This window comes from Heteronotia binoei, chromosome 2 (assembly GCF_032191835.1).
Source record: "Heteronotia binoei isolate CCM8104 ecotype False Entrance Well chromosome 2, APGP_CSIRO_Hbin_v1, whole genome shotgun sequence".
In the NCBI taxonomy this organism is placed as follows: Eukaryota; Metazoa; Chordata; class Lepidosauria; order Squamata; family Gekkonidae; genus Heteronotia; species Heteronotia binoei.
The window spans coordinates 157,886,352-157,903,880 of NC_083224.1; the positions used below are offsets into that span (position 1 = coordinate 157,886,352).

The following is a 17,529-nucleotide window of genomic DNA, read 5'->3' on the forward strand; positions in this document are numbered from 1 at the left end:
GTTTGCCTGGGTAGGGAATTTCTTCTTTCACTTTCCTTTGGCCTGAATGAGAGTCTTCTCTACTACCCAGACTTCCTTACCAAACTTTCCCCCAGTTCTCTATCTGTGTTCAAAGTACTCTCAGCTAATGCTGAATTGAGACTGCATTCATGTAAAGCCCCTATGTACTCCTGCAAAGGTACACTGGGGAAAAGATGTCCCTCATAATCCTTCACCCCCAATTTTTGAACAGAACAAGTGCCAGCCCTGTTTGGCTCAGTGGGCCAGAATGAGGTCTGGAACTGTACAGTATAAACTAAGATGGAGTATGACTAAACAAAATTGCTCTGGCAATAAAGGTCAAGTCTGTGCTTGTTATTTTGGGAGGTGGCTGTAGGACGTTTCCAGGCTACAGGTTTCCCCCACAATCCAAAACAAAAGAGGTATTTGTATATATTGTCGAGCCCACAGAAAAAGTAAAATTCTTCCTCATCACAAAAGCCCAATACCTTTGGGTCCTCCCTTCCTAATCCAGTGACCTTAATTAATGGGTCATCCCCACCACTGGATAACCTTTTCTCTCCAGCAGTGTAGGATCATAAGCAGACATTAGCATTCTGACCTTCTTGGATAAATTACATCAAGAGACATTAACAGTTCCTGCTTACACCCAGAACCCATCCCCTGGCCCCATTCTCTGAGCAAACAGAGAACATTACATTTTTGTATCTAGCACCTGGGAAACATTTAACTCACCCTCACTACACAATGGAAATCCATCAAATTATTATATAAACCACTTCACACACCCAGCCATACCACCAGGTTATGTTTTTGCCTATTTGTAGAAACACTCTGGACATGCTCAGTCTTGTCTTGCCAGAGACTTTTACCCCCAAACTCTGTTTGGGTCACTTCCATATTCACATCCTCTGCTCCATGTATGGACAGGTAGATATGCTTTCCCTCCCCCCCCCCCCGCTCTCATCTCTCCTAACTATTATTTTTTGGTAGTCTTGTATGTATATTAGTTTAAATTCTGTTTGAGTGTGTTTATCATCATCATCATCATCTTTGAATAAAAATTCCTTTTCTTTATTACAATTGGTTCGGTCATTTTCAACATACATCTCTCTGTAATAAGTATTGGTAGACACTTAATGCAATCCAGCTTCAAAATAGTTCTACCAATGGTCTACCTCTGCTAATTTCCCCATAAAAAGAGGAGACTCCTGCATTTCTGGTAACATTCAGCCAAGACTGAAATCAGCACTAAACCCTTTTTCTGTCAGGCCTATTCTCAGATGATCCTAGACGGTCTTTCCTCAGTTCAGGCAGGAATCTGACTGAATCTCCTCAGCTCTCTCAAGACTTTTTTGTTGTTGTTCAGCTGATGCTAACCAATCAAATTGCTTAGGGCAGCCTGTCACTCAACGCTCTCTGGTTCTGTGAGGAATTAACCTTTCACAGCCCTTTAGTTGTTGGTACAGCACTTCTACAGTCTGTTATGGTTACAAATAAATATAAACAAATAATTATTTGGATTATTTTATGTATGATTAAAGTTTATGCTAGTCTTAAAACCACAATGAATGAATGAATTGGATTTACAGTATTTTTTGCACCATAAGACTCACTTTCCCCCCCAAAAAAAGTGGAGGGAAAAGTGTGTGCGTCTTAAGGAGCGAATACTGCAAAAAATTCACACAAATGCCTCTAAATTCACACAAACGGCTCTAAAAACTAGGTGCGTCTTATGCTCAGGTGCGTCTTATGGAGCGAAAAATACGGTAATTTGTTCATTATACTAGGTTGATTGACAGTCGGCGGAAGCTACAGTTTCCAAGAACCCTCTTGGACTTTCATGGAGGGATCATCATGAGTATGCCAATACCACACAGATGGTTCAGCATAATTTCCTTTCCTCTAGACCAAACTAGATGCAAAGAGGCAAAAGAGGGAGCCAACTGTATGTACTGTCAGCACGCACTACCTGTGATGCCCTCGATACATGCAAACACCATTTTATATGTGGTACAGCACATCTGGGGCTTTTTTTCTGCATGAGCCTAAAGGAGCAGAGCTCTGCTTTGGCTGCCCAGAGCTCTGGCTGGCTCAACCCACCATGCAGCAGCCACATGCTCCCAGGCCAGGTAGTGTGCCTAATATGCGAATGAGCTCCTGCTGGGCATTTTCTATTAAAAAAGCACAGAGTACATCTGTATATATGAAACATCCACTCACTTTACAAATGAAACTGGGGACCGGTATCTGGATAAACATGCAGTTTCAATCATATGTTCAGCTATACATGCATTGAATGTAACATGAGAATTAGTCAATGCATATATAAAAGAAAAATCAAGTGTATTCTATACACAGATTGTTCAAGTGTTGTTCACTACAACTTATGAACAAGGCTACCATTTTCAAAGCTTCAGTATATATAAACAGAATACTACATTTTTAAAAATGTGTGAGTTGAGTTTGTTTCCTTATTAAGACTAAATGGCAACTACAGATATCAGGAACATCATGGGTGGTGTGCTCTTGGTACATGAGGTTGGACCTTCCCAAAATGTAACATCTCAACAGTTTTAGACTCAGAATCAGATCTCCCACTAAATCCCTGTAAAGTAAAGGGGAATGAAAAATGAATTATGAGTGGGTGGGTGCATGGGTGACCTGGCTGATAAGAAGCTCTGAACTCTCACTCTACATTCACTTTCTCCCCCCAAGTGAACCCACATGGAAACTCCATTAATTATCTCGGGTCCCACCGCTATTGACTTCTTGTAAGGTCTTAAGAAACAGCATTCCCCTGGGTTCAGGCGTTTTCTGCGGCTGTGCTTATTTTGTGGGAAAGTCTACCAAGAGCAGGCACCCACATTCTAAGTTTTTTCTGAAAGGAAGACCTATATTAAAAAGCATCTAAGAATGGATGAGAGATTCTATAATGATATGTTGCTAGTTGGTTGGTTGATCTATTGGCTATTAGTGCTGGTGAATAGGTTTTGTTGACCATCTTTATCTTTGCTATTTTTAGGATTTTTAAATGTTATAAGCTGTTTTAAGTCTTGTGTACAAGATAAATGGAATGGAAATGTTTTAAATAAACCACTTGTTTCACCTTTTTTTTTAATATTGATAGGGCTCTGTGAATGGAAGGGTTGCCAGGTCAGGGATGGGAGACTAGGGTTGCCAGATCCAGGTTGGGAAACTGCTGGAGATTTGGAGGTGGGGAGAATCCCAGAAGGCAATTGTGTGGGGAGGCGTAAGGCTGCTCCTGCCACCCTTTCCCTGCTATTGAATGGCAGGTGGGGGCAGCTTTCAAGCCACATCGAAGATTCATGAAGACCACCCCAGCCCCCGGTGGTGATTCAAATCGCAGGGGAAGAGCAGTAGGAGCAGCTGTATGCTTCCCTGTGCAATTAAAGATCCCACCAGCTGGTCGGTGAGGTCCTTAAATTGTGCAGGGAGGCTGTGGCTGCTTCTGCCAGCCCTCCCACATGATTTGAATTGCTGGTGAGGGTGGCTCTCAAGTCCTTGTCTCGCCGGTGATCCAAATCACGTGGGAGAGGTGGCAGAAGCAGTCATACACCTCCCCATGGGATTTAAAGACCTTGCCGACTAGCTGGTCGACAGGCTCTTTAATGGAGGGGGAGGCTGACCCGGTTGCTTCTGCCAGCACTCCCCATGGTAGTCGAAATAGAGGGGCACCAAAGAAGAGGTACAAAGACTCCTTGAAGAAATCCCTTGGCACTTGTCGCATCAACCATCACCAGTGGTCTGACCTAGCCTCAGATCGCAAAGCATGGAGGCACACCATCCACCAGGCTGTCTCTTCCTTTGAGAACGCACGCATAGCTGGTCTTGAGGACAAAAGGAGATTGAGGAAGAATCGCACTGCTACAGCACCAACCCCAAATCAGACTTTTCCCTGCAGCCGCTGTGGCCGGATCTGCCTGTCCTGCATTGGTCTTGTCAGCCACCAGCGAGCCTGCAGCAGACGTGGACTACTGCACCCTTCTTGAATCTTTGTTCGCGAAGTCAAGCCGAGAGAGAGAGAGATAATGCATTGACTGAATATCCTTTTGATCAGGTTCCATATGCATGTACACATGTCTCTTGCATTGTTTATTTTTCTGGCCTCACTTTTGGTACCTTTCTGTACTCAAATTATATGCCTGTTCCGTATATGTCAGGCTAGTATGCCAAACTGCACTCTTTCCTAGAAAGGAAGGATGTGGCTTAGTTCTACATGCCTTAGTGACTCCACTACTGACGTGCTCTTTGTGAGTCTATCTTTACAAAAACATTGTAAAAACATCTGGTCAAAATGCTGCTGTAAGATTGTTAAAAGGTGTTGGTGGCATGGAATACAAGAAACCAGTATTAGAACAACTTGAGTGGTTCAACTTGACCAGGGATTTCCAAACCACATGTGGCTCTTTCACGCATATTGTGAACCTCTCAAAGCCCCCAGCACCCTGTCAACTGTCTTGGAGAAAACATTTATCTCTTTAAATCACTCTCCAAGCCATGCCAGCTAGCGGCAGGTCTGCAACTAGAGGAGTTGTGGGGAGGGGGGGGGGCGGTTAGGCCACACCAGTCAAACCCATTTAACCTGTGTGGCCCCATTTATTTATTTTCACATTTATATCTCGTCCTCCTCGCCGAAGCAGGCTCAGGGCGGCTAACAATATTAAATATCCACAATAAAACCATAAAACCATAAGATCAATTAAAATTAACAATTGCACTTTAAATATTGAACAATTTGTAAACAATTTTGGTGCTAAGTTCTATACCATGATGTTAAACAGCTTTATACTTTAGTTGAAGGCCATTCGAAAAGGTGTTGTTTTACAAGCCTTGCGGAATTGGGCAAAGTCCCACAAGGCTCTAACATCAGGGAGTTGGTTCCACCAGTGGGGGGCCACAATAGAGAAGGCTCGTTCTCTGGTAGCCTTCAATCTCGCCTCCCTCGGCCTGGGGATTTCTAATAGATTTTGTGATCCAGATCTCAGTACCCTCTGGGGAATATATGGAGAGAGACGGTCCCTAAAGTAAACAGGACCTCAGCCATATAGGGCTTTAAAGGTAATAACCAGCACCTTGTAGCGAATCTGGAATGCTATTGGCAGCCAATGCAGTCCCTGCAGCCCCGGCTGCACATGATCCCGAATAGAGAGACCCAGTAACAGCCTGGCTGCAGCATTCTGCACCAGCTGCAGCTTCCGGATTCAAGACATGGGCAGCCCCATGTAGAGGGCATTACAGTAGTCTACTCTCGAGGTGACCGTAGCATGAATCACTGTTGCTAAGTCGCTGTGCTCTAGGAAGGGTGCCAGCTATCATGCCCACCTAAGATGGAAAAAGGCGGATCTCGCAGTGGCTGCTATCTGGGCCTCCATAGCCAATGTGGGCTTCAGTAGCACCCCCAAGCTCTTGACTTTAGGCGCCGATATCAGTGGCGCCCCATCAAAGGGCTTTCTCCGTTATGGCCCCCGTATGGTGGAATCAGCTGCCGGAAGAGGTGAGGGCCCTGCGGGACTTGGCGCAGTTCCGCAGGGCCTGTAAGACGACCCTCTTCCGGCTAGCCTACACCTAGCTATGATGACAACTGATGTAACTGGCCAGCCATCTGTTTACAGGAAATTGAAATATTCTGTTTTAAAGTTTTAACTGTTTAAATATTTAATTGTTTTATACTTAATATTGTTTAAATTTTATGTTTGATTAAATTGTTGGAAGCCGCCCTGAGCCATTCGTGGGAAGGGCGGGATATAAATCTCAAATAAATAAATAAATAAATAAAAGGCTGGTAAAGGGATTTCCCTTCCCAGGCCCCCGCAACTCAGACAAAGGACTTCTGTCTTCATTGGGTTCAGCTTCAGACGACTCAGCCTGAGCCACCCCGCCACGACTTGTAGCGCCGAGGCCAATTTTTCTGGCGCAGAGGCAGGCCGGCCATCCATCAGCAGATAAAGCTGGGTGTCATCCGCATACTGATGGCAACCCAGCCCGAATCTCCTGACAATCTTGGCAAGGGAGCGCATATAGATATTAAACAACATTGAGGAAAGCACTGCCTCCTGAGGTACCCCACAATTAAGTGGATGCCTCTGGGACGATTGTCCCCCGATCGCCACCCTTTGTCCCTGATCACAGAGAAAGGAGGAAAGCCATTGTAAGGCTAACCCCTGAATCCCCGCATCGGCGAGGTGGTGGACCAGCAACTGATGGTTGACCATGTCGAACGCCACCGACAGGTCCAACAACAACAGCACTGCTGACCCGCCTCGATCCAGTTGTCGCTGGAGATCATCTACTAAGGCGACCAGCACCGTCTCCGTCCCATGGCCCGGGCGAAAGCTGGACTGGTGTGGGTCTAAAACAGATAGGCTTCCCAACCCTCCCGCCCTGGTGGGGGACCCCAGGATTTCCACCCTCTTCCCCCGCTCCCCAAAAAACGGAAGCGGGAGGAGGGGGGAAACGGTGACGGGGAGCGTGGCGAGCCGCCCGATCCTGGAGCGCGCAGGGGCAGCCGCGCTGCGGCTGCCCCCTCCCCACCCACCGCAGCTGCTCCTCCGAGATGGGCCCAGGCTGAGCCCATCTTGGAGGAGCAGCCAAGAGCAGCGCAGGCAAAACCAGAGAAGGGGAGGGCGAGGCAAGCCAGGAGCATGGCGAGCCGCGAATCCGGGCCCTTCTAGGACCCGGACTTGTGGCTTGCCACGCCCCCAGCCCGCCTCCACCCCCCCCTCCGCTTCCACCCCAGAGGCGGAGTGGGCGAGGCCGCTGCCGCCTCTTCTCTGCTCGCCGTGGCTGCTCCTCCGAGATGGGCTCAGGCTGAGCCCATCTTGGAGGAGCAGCCACGGCGAGCGGAGAAGAGGTGGCAGCTGCAGGGCAGCTCGCCACGCTCCCTGGCGCCGTTTCCCCCCTCGCTCCACCCCAGTGTCTCCTGGCTCCACCCCCAAAGTCCCCAGATATTTCTGGGGTTGGACTTGGCAACCCTAAAAACGGAAGCTGTGGCCATCAATCAGTGGCCCCACCAACCTGTTACTCGTTGTCGCTGCCATCACCCTGATCAAGCAGCGCCTGCTACCACCCAGGGCCAGCTTGCCCATTAGGCAAACTAGGTGGTTGCCTAGGAGGGGGTGGGGGGAGGGAGGAGGAGGCAGGAGAGGGAGGAGGTTGTTAGTACAATGTGGTCTTCAATTAGGTTTATGATTTGTATTTTCTTTGAGAGGACGTGTGAATTTGAGGGTTGCTTACTCTGGATTGTGCATTTTGTTATCCGTTTCATGCTAAGAAGAAGGGGGATTAAAACGTAAACAGCCGCTTTTATTAAATATCAAGTACATTTGTGCTGCTAAAAATTAAATACAGCCCAACTTTTTTCAAAGTTAAGCATTGCCTCGTTACAGCGAGCCTTAGTCCCGCTCAGGATCTGGCGGCACGCCTGCAAAAAAACCCGCAGCCATTCAGACGACCCAGTTCCCTTCCCTTCCTCCACCCTTCACATCCTTTGCACATTCAAAAGCAAGGCGACGAACCCGCAAGGCAAGGGGTGTGGCCTACCCAGGAGTGGGCGGGACTCTGTCGCGAAGGTCTGGGGTGAATGGCCTTAGTGGAGAGTGCGGACTTTTTCGTCACGTCAAACGAGGTGGAGGCGCTGAAGCAAGATGGCGCCGGCGGTAGCTGCGAGCGGGGATCGGGGGCTGAAGAGCCTGGTGTGGCAGAGTGAGTGCCGGGCCTGTCGCTGCTCTCGTCGCGTTGCATTCTTCCCCTGCTCGGTCCTGAAGAGTGGAAGTCCACACGGCAGGCGGTTCCCTCTCTTTGCAGCGGGGGCTGGTTGCTGGAGGCCTTGGTCGTCCTCTGCTTGGCTGTCACAGGGCGGGCGGGGATGGCTAGCTTGCTTGAGGCGCTGGCGGTGTCGTTCCGGGGAGAGCGGTGCTCGCGCGTGTGGCTTGCAAGGTGGCTGCCTGGCTTTTCTTTTTCTGCTGGCTCTTGTCAAGAACAATGCAAGGACGGGGAGTCGCCTTCTACCTCTGCTCCAGGAAAAGCCTCTCCTGCTAAATATCTCTCTGTGACTGCTGTTAAAAGGCATAGGAGCCGAGCTAGTGAAATGGGCGGAAAAATTGGCAACCCTATTTATTGCATTTTTTTTTATTCTGCGCTCCTGTCAAACAGTTTAGGGTGGTATCTGTTTATTTTTTTTTAATACACATGCCCGCGCTAATAGACTGAAGAAAAGTGTAAAGGTAAAATGCTCATATTTTCGTAACACACGAGCATTAGGTTGATGTGAGAAATAGTATGAGGTTGCTGAGAGATAGCATGGAATCTGAATGAGTGACAAATAAGCAGATCGGTGGTTGGAAAAACAGCCTTGAAGGAAAGAAGCTTTCCTCTGCTAGCAGCCTAGCTTCACACACGCCCCTCCCCGCACTGTCTTAAGCTCAAAGCTATAGGATCTCCTATTGTCATTTCTGGTTTGGCACTTAAGACTGCAGTGTGAAGTGTGTTCCCTAAAACCATCAGTTTAAATGGCTTCAGCTCCCCTAGGTCTGTAGAAATGGGATGCACATGAACGGTTTTAGCAAACAGGGAGGGGATTTGCTTATGCAACCCCCCCCCCCCCCCGGGAAAAAAAACTGCAAGTGGGGAAGGCAGTTACAATGTAGCTGATGGGGTGTGTTTAAGAATCACTGCTTAGTGATCTTATAGTCTAAGATATTTAAATGAATAGCTTTTGGCTCCCCCCTCCCATATCTGAGAATACTATCGGTGGATTATGATTTATGCCCTGCCTTTTGACCTGTAATAAAGCTTTTAAGGCAGCTGTAACCATTGATTTCTATGTTCATATTCTCCATCCCCCCTTTCCCTTCTGTATATTTAAAAGTGAAAGTGAGGGTCAGAGTGGGCATTCCATGGTAAAGAGACCATTTTTAAAATTGTCTTCCATTCTCCTAATAATTTGAACTGTTTTGTTATATTAGAGACCATCCTAAGGAGAGCCAGTTTGGTGTAGTGGTTAAGTGTGTGGACTCTTATCTGGGAGAAGCGGATTTGATTCCCCACTCCTCCACTTGCACCTGCTAGCATGGCCTTGGGTCAGCCATAGCTCTGGCAGAGGTTGTCCTTGAAAGGGCAGCTGTTGTGAGAGCCCTCTCCAGCCCCACCCACCTCACAGGGTGTTTGTTGTGGGGGAGGAAGGTAAAGGAGATTGTGAGCCGCTCTGAGACTCTTCGGAGTGGAGGGCGGGATATAAATCCAATATCTTCTATATTATAGGCATTTACCATGGTAAATGTGATTTGAGTGCAGTCCTTTTGTCTGGGGGCCTTAAGGAAAATGCAGTTTGTAATGCAGAAGAGTTGGGAGCTTCTAGCTTCACTGCTGCTGTGACATTGATTTGATGCATCTTGGTTAAAATGTTTCAGTCTGATTTTTATTATAAGTTAATACTGTAAGGAGATCCATTACTGATTGATTACAGAAGTCTCTGGAGAACTGCAAATGGTGGAAAGTTGCAGTTGGTTTCTATTGGAACTAATTATTACTGGTCAAAATGTTGGATAGTGAATGCTGCAGAATGGAAAATCTTGGGAAGGGATATATTTTGGAGAGAAATTTCTGCAGCTTGTATTCTTTCAGTGTGTTGCCTTTATTCTTACTCCTTCCTTGTCCTGTATAAGAACCAGTAGTGGTTAGAGTGCTCAACTAGGATCTGGGAGACCCAGGTTTGACTCCCCTTTCTGCCATAGAAGCTTGCACACACTTGCAGCTTGATCTATCTGCTTTGGACCCCAGTGTGGAGGAAGGCAGGGTATAAATGAAGTCAATAAATTGCTCCAGTATGCGGAGGTGAGGTAGTCCATCCATGGTAATAAGTCCTTTTGGTTCTTGGGGTTGGTTGATAGCTTCTCTCTTTTCCCTGCTGTACATGCATGTCTAGGATCAGCTTACTGAACTTCGTATATGTATCTAGGAAGAGCTTGTGGAGTTCTGAGGCAAGAAGCTTTTTGGCATATTTCTCAAGGAGGTCAGAATGCACTAAAAAGTAGGATCTGTCTGGGCACTGGCTCAGTCAAATCTTGATCTTTCCTTCCAAGTGGGCTATTTTTTTTTTTGCAAAAAACCTGGGCACCCTTCTCTAGTTCCATTTATCCCAACATATAATGCTGCTTTGAATGTATCCTGAAAGATGACATGTACAAAGTATATATTTATAATAAGTAAAATGGCACATACAAGGTATACTCTTACAACCCGCATACAATCAGTACAAATGACATATATAAAGTATATTTTTACTATCAGTATATTTTTACAATTAGTAAAGAGAAGTTTTGAAGCCAAGACACACTCCCAGGGGTGGAATTCTAGCAGGGGCTTCTTTGCATATTAGGCCACACCCCCTGATGTAGCCAATCCTCCAAGAGCTTATGAGGCTCTTTTTTGTAAGCTCGTGGAGGATTGGGTACATCAGTGGTGCGTGGCCTAATATGCAAAGGAGCTCCTGCTAGAATTCCACCCCTGCGCACTCCTATATATATATTAACTTATTTAAGAGTATGGTATAGGGCGGCTTAGACCAGGGAAAGGGTTTGGTCTTTTTGTTTAATTCTTTGAAGTGCAAAGATAAATTGATAGCACACTAATCTAATAAAAAAGTACTATCTGAAGAAGCAGTATGCCTGGAAGTATTGTATCTTGTAATTTTTAACAGCAGTAGGAGGAGTTATGTGTGCTATAATGGTTAATGCCACACTGTATAGTCTCTGGCAACAGCTGTAAGGCAGTGACAAACAGGAAAATCTATTCATAGAGAAAACATCAGGAAGTGCAGTTACCTTTTTGTGTTAAATGTTAAGGTGACTGCACAAGAAACCCTGAATAGAGCTTTCCTTCCTTAGTTACAGGAAGGCTGGAAGCCTGATGAACACAGAAGTCTTACTTTTGCTTGACCAGTGCCCTTTTCTGTTGCAGCACTGGGCTTCTGTTGTTCATCATGTTGTTTTAGGCTCATGCAACTCCAGTGTTTTTTAGTGAGCCCAAAAGTGGCTAGTGCCAGGCAAAGGCAATCCACACTAGAGAACCATCCCTGCAGAAATATGAGTAAGAGTGTATTAGGAGTTTAAGTGCATTGCCTGTTGAGCTTGCATCGAATGTATGTAGTTTGTGCATATGCTTTCTGATCCTATTAATTTTAGATGCATCTTTCATTTGGGAGTCCATCTGTATTGCTTCATGGTCATTGCATTCATTCAGGCATGTTAAAGTGTCTAAGTAGTTGGTAGGACTGGGATAGCAGTTCAGTCTTGCACTTCTGTTGCAAAATCCTATGCTGGGTTAGTTAGGAACAACAACTTCAAGTGTCTCTGCATTATGTGAAACAGCTGTTGGGGGGAAGACTGTTGGCATTCAGAAGGGATAATGGAAGAATGCATAACAGACAAGTACAGAGGGGTGGGAAGAGAGAGTAGTTGAAACCTGGAAAGACTTGGCAGTTCTTCTTAGAGGGCTGGGATTTGGATCCAGAATCATCAGTGAACTCCTAAGGCAATCCTTGAGTTGATGCAGGATGTTCAGAGGAAAGAAGCTGCAACATGCAAATATGCATCCGGAATCTAGCAAAAAGGGATCTAGGACATTTTGCTTCTAGATCTCTAGTCTGCAGCAAACTTTAAACAAGGGTTACATTTTGAACTGAGTAAGAGATGGAACTAAGGACCACCCATGAAGGGCTCCTTTGACATATTCTTCTCTAGAGTGGACACCAACCATGGCTTTATGAGAGAGTGCTGTGATGCTCACTTTCCTTTGCCCTGTATTCACAGTAGAAGGGAAGATCTCTGCTAGAACTTTTGTTCTGTTGCTACTGTGAAATGAATGCATGAGATGCATCAAGGGCAGCAGTGTCCTTTGAACAGGATAATTTAGGTTGACCTGTGACCCTACTTTTTTCAAAGTCTTCTGGCATGTGTAGAAAATTTGGGAGAGCAGGGAGCAGTTGTCATTTTGTCCTTGTGCCTTGGAATACAACACCACGTGACAGGCTGGCCCTTTCATTCCTTGAAGTCCTCCAGAGGAACTGGGGGAGAGGTTGAAAGAACCTGCTCACCTTGGGGTTTCCTGCTGTGTATAAAGTACTCTGCCAAGGGAAGAGTGTCCAGGTAAGTGAGTGATCCAGGTGGGTAGCCATGTTGGTCTGAAAGAGTAGAACAAAGTTACGGTCCAGTGGCACCAACAAAAACTTTTATTCAATGTAAGTGACTGTTTAAAAGAAATAGGTCCAGGTGGGCAGCCTTGTTGGTCTGCCTCAATTTTTTTTTTTCTGTTTGCAAAAGATCCATGGTTGTTAACATGGGCCTGGCTACCACATTTGAGAAGCCCTGGCATTTTCAGATTGGGCTTATGCTGGGGTCAGTTGCCTACCCGTGGTCTTTAGATTGAACCCTTAAAGTGAATAATGGAACTGCTTTGCATGAAGGAGAGGAAAATATGATCTGAACTGCAGTGAGAAGTTCAGAGAAGAAAGACTTGATTTCTGGTTGCCTGGTTTAAAGGACTAAATGTTTTAGCAGGATTTGTTGTTGTTAGAACGGTTCTGCAGCTCTCTCTCTCTCCCCTCCCCACAAATTGTTAGCTGGTACCACTTAATAAAAATGTAACTTTTTAATTATGTGTATTTGTTACACTTTTATGTGCTGTCCAGAGCTGTGATACTGTCATATGGCTATAACAGGTGATGTTTCTTTTCTTAATCGGTAATTTTCTTTTTCAGAGCTGAAGACATCAGTGTTTGATGACTGCTGGAAAGAAGAAGAATGGAAGGTAAGACTAATAAGTGGCTTGCTGGTATCACAGTTTGGGGCTAGCTCATTTATTAGTTAAACTGCATTCTCTTCATGTATTTATTTAAGGCATGTCTGTGCACAGTGATGTGGGGTAGACAATTTTCCAATGCTATATTTTATCTGCCCCCCAAATGGAATAAGAAGCATGGGCAAACCCTAGTAGGGGTACAAGGTCCAGGTTTATATGTGGTGCATTTCAGTTTTGCTAATATTCCTTATTTAACTTTCACTGTTCATAATTTCCTAGAAAACTCACATCATTGTCTGCACTGTTTTAAGGTTCTCCTCTTGCAGATATTTTAACCCTCTCTTCAACTATATTCAAACCAAAGAATTTATGTTCAATATTATGTAGGATTATTATTGTTTCATAGGCCTATGCTTTTACCAACCAAATGAATGAAATATTTTTCTCTTTTAAAATATGAAATCCCTTCAGAGAGAATAAAAACCAAAATAATCGTATTTCAGTCCAGCTCTGTGAAGTGTCATAACAGACTGATAGCATGTTAAACAGATGACAGTTGTGTACGTGAGATGGTTACCAATATATAATTTTAAGTTATGATCAACAGCTGTTAAGCTCTCACCTATATATGTGCACAAAAAGTGGATGTAAATGAAGATCTCTGTAGTAACATTTAGTTGCCTCAATACTTTTTTTTTGTTTTTGAAAAAGATCATTCTTCTTGATGACTTCACAACAAAGCTTCTGTCATCATGTGGTAAAATGACAGACTTACTAGCAGAGGGAATAACTGGTAAGTGCTTTCTGAGCAGATGCCTGTCTTTACATGCAAGAGAATCTTGCCAGATGAAGCCTTGGCAAGGAATAGCCAATAACTCTCCCCAATCCTTTAAATGCCTGAAACACTTTCACCTCCTTAAAGATTTTTATGAGAAGTTATCTGCTTAATGAGCAGATGTGACTGTTTTTTCAAAACTGCAAAATTTGTTGCTAAGAATCAAATTTGACCAAAGGGAGATTTGTGTACTTGTAATCACTTTCTGACTCTTCCTCTTCCTGTAATCCGTTTCTGGTTCTTCCTCTTTCTTGAGAATATATGCAGAAATCCTTAACAACAGTTGAAGCTCTTAGTATCTCACAAATTTCTCTTCAGCTGGCAGTGGAGTCTAGTTCAGTGGTGGCCAAACTGTGACTCGGGAACCACATGTGGCTCTTTCACAAAGCCACCACCACCCTGTCAAATAGCTTGGAGAAGGCATTTGTCTCTTTAAATCACTTCAAGCCGAGCCAGCTGGTGGCTTGGAAAATACATATAAGGTTAATATTGCTTTCCTTCCTTCTTTCTTCTCTCAGACATCTGACATTCAGGTCATGCAGCTCTCAAGCATCTGACATTTATTCTGTGTGGCTCTTACGTTAAGCAAGTTTGGCCACTCCTGATCTAATGTAAGGCAAACGGCCCATTGCATATAAAAATAAAAGCAAAACCTTGTGGCTGAAAGAGGGTGGTGATGTTGACCACTGATTATCAACACTGTTCTTTGTTCTCTTCTACTTCTCTCATACTTTCTTTTAGCCAAAAAGACACTGGCTGAATTCAGATATAATGAAGAAAGTGTGGTTTGAGAGTTTAAAACATTATTAAATTTTCATTTATTCTATTTATTTACTTCATTTACTTTCTCACTGTGATTTAAGGCAGATTACAAAACATAAAATCATTTCAAACATACAGCAAAAACTCCACTAAACAATGTCAGTAGGACTACAATTACAGAGCTGGAAAATACAGGGGGAAAACTCTGTGGCAATACAACCAGTCTAAGTAATGACAAATCATAATGCAGAAAATGGGTTGCAAAGGTAGAAGAAACGCATTAAAAGGAAATTGATATGATAAATATTGCAACAGACTACAATCCTGTCCCTTATGAAAATGACCACTTGAGCAATTCCATTTGTACTACAGTTCTCATCCCATTATAAAAGTGGTGTCTTGAACATTTATGTTTTGTATCTTCTGCAAAGTGACAGAAGTGGGGGAGCCTTCCTGGCCTAATGATGCTGAATCCAGTTTAACCCCTAGGATCTTGAGCCAGAAATTGTCAGCAGAACCCCATTAAAAATGGGAAGCACAGTGTCCTTCAGGCCTTCCTGGCCTTCCCAACCTGGCCTTCCCAACCAACATTATGTCTGTCTTGTCAGTATTCAGTTTGTTCACTCTTTGCCATTTCACTACAGTAGTAGGGCGCTGGTCCAGGACCTTTCTACATCACCAGGCAGTTTGGAAAAAGCAATTTTGAATTGGGTGTCGTCAGCGTATTGATGACGGCCTACTCCAAAGCCATAACTGAGTCCCTCTAAGATGAATAAATTTAAAAAAGGATGTTACTTGTACACTGACAGATCTTTCATCAACGAGGATGTCCGGATTTGGATGGAGGAACATTAATCCTCTAGTTTCATACCAGAGAGCAGCATCTGGATAATGGTTAGGGAGTAGCTTCCTTTAATTATGGGATTAGAAGTTGTTATCTCCTGAAATACTGACCTAAAGTGTGTAAACCTTTCTCATTTTTCTTTAGCTAGATACCCTGGCTGGGAGGTAAATGTAATTCATCTCTTGGGAGGGGGGATGCTTGTATCATGTAAGTGATAGGGAGCAACTTATTTCCTCTTAATAGCTGGTTTGTTCTTCTGTATGTAGACTTGCCCCAAATATCTGTGTTTGTGTGTGATCAGTAATAAAAAGTGTAAAACTTGGACTGGAGGAAATTAATCGGTGACTTTAACCGATGAGCCTGCCACTATAAACCACTCTACCATATAATCTAGTCACATACACCCAGTAGTGGATTTATAGGTTGTCCTTGCAGCAATCTGACAAGTACTAATTTTAAGTATGAAAATCACTAATTAATGGCAACAGTTAATAACCGGGTATTGGTTTCTCTGGAGCCTGTATGGGATAGGGTTGTATTGAGTATGTGGCTGAGATCAGAGAAACACACAATTCACTAGGGTCAGAAATCATAACACCTACTATCAGCAACACTTTCTTCTAGCCAACAATATAATTATTTAAGATAATTATGTCCTACTTTCCTCCTAAATGGGAACCCAAAGCAGCTTACAACATTGTTGCCCCCTCTTTCATTTCATCTTTACAACAACCTTGCGAGGTAGATTAGGCTAATAGTGATTGTCCTAATGTCACCTAGCAGGCTTCCATGGCAGTGTGGAATTTTTGTTTCAGCCCTCAGGTAATTTTTGTTTCAATCCTCCTTTCCCCTTTGACAGGTTCTCAGCTGCTTTCCATATTGTATAACTCTTGGATTATATTCAGTCCCCATTAGGCCCCAGGGGTTTTGCTTGCCTGGGGAACCTTCCAAGGATGTAGAAACCCTTACTTAGTAACAGTTTGATCTTCACAGCATACCATGTTGTACTTTTAGGTGCAGTTCTTTGACATGACAGACTTGGAATATAAATCAGCATAAAAATATAGCTTGCGTTTTAGCAAATCTTTATAACTTTTTAAAGTGTACTTTTTTGCATAATTTATCTCTTACCTTATAGTTGTGGAGAATGTTTACAAAAATCGTGAACCAGTCCCACACATGAAAGCCATTTATCTCATCACACCTACAGTAAAGGTTAGTTTTCCAAAGAAAATAATGCTCTACATTGTATCTTCATGCTTTTTTTTTCTTGTGTAGAAGTTATATATACATATGTTATATATACATATGTAACAATTTTATTATGGTAAATTTTAGCTCGAATTACTGATCTAACTCACATGACTGGGTTAGATCCAAACTCCCCTTCTGTAAAGCAGCAAGGCACCTGCTCATACAAAAGAGGAGAGCAGTAGCTGCCACATTTCATGCTGAAGGTTCCCTGATTTTCAGTAACAGCTTTTTGAAGGGTACAGGGGAAGCTACAATGGAAAGTGAGAGGTGGCAGATACTGAGGTCAAAACATTTACTTTTCCCCAAGTCACCTGCCTTTCAAAGTGGTGGTGCAGAAAAGTTCAAAAGAGGGCTGAACTAATCTGTTCTCAAACATATTTTGAAGGATGTCTTGGGGTGGCCTCTGCCATGTATTTGGGGTCTTTCAAATACACTTCCCCCCCTTTTTTTGGGCAAAGAATTTGTCTTCATGCCAATGGCTGTGCCTACTCTTTCACCTTTGTTGTCACTCTGAGGCTCAGTTCACATGGGCAAGGGACCGAGGTGGCAGAAAAGTGACAGTGCGAAAGTGGTTGCATGGGCTTTGTCACTTCAGACTGTAGGTGGAGGAACACATTTTGGTATGCTCTCGTGTTAAAAGCACTTTGCCAAATAGCAAGGCAGAACAGCAAGCAAAAGTGGTGGGACAATATGACTATTCTCCCTGATATTTTAAAAACAATTTTATTTTATTATGAATTTAGAGAGTTAACAGCTTTGACACTTCCAGACGCAGTCTGAGAAACAATACAAATGTGCAAAGGAGTACAGTGCTTGTAGACACCACTCTCATGTATTAACATATATCTACTATCTACTTAGCAGCCCCGTGGCGCAGAGTGGTAAAGCTGCAGTACTGCAGTCCGTGCTCTCTGCTCACGACCTGAGTTTGATCCCGGTGGAAGCTGAGTTCAGGTAGCCGGTTCAAGATTGACCCATCCTTCTGAGGTCGGTAAAATGAGTACCCAGCTTTCTG

At 44.1% G+C, this 17,529-nt stretch overlaps 1 protein-coding gene across 1 annotated transcript in view; it reads left to right on the forward strand.

The window, feature by feature from the left end:
* Positions 1-7,573: 7,573 nt before the first annotated feature.
* STXBP3 (syntaxin binding protein 3) overlaps positions 7,574-17,529 on the forward strand; it is a 43,634-nt gene continuing 33,678 nt past the window's right edge. Inside the window, exons 1-4 of the mRNA XM_060232316.1 lie at positions 7,574-7,725; positions 12,779-12,828; positions 13,531-13,612; positions 16,399-16,475. Of these exons, the coding sequence (XP_060088299.1) occupies positions 7,668-7,725; positions 12,779-12,828; positions 13,531-13,612; positions 16,399-16,475 (267 nt within the window). The 5' untranslated portion in view covers positions 7,574-7,667. The remainder of the gene's footprint in view (positions 7,726-12,778; positions 12,829-13,530; positions 13,613-16,398; positions 16,476-17,529) is intronic.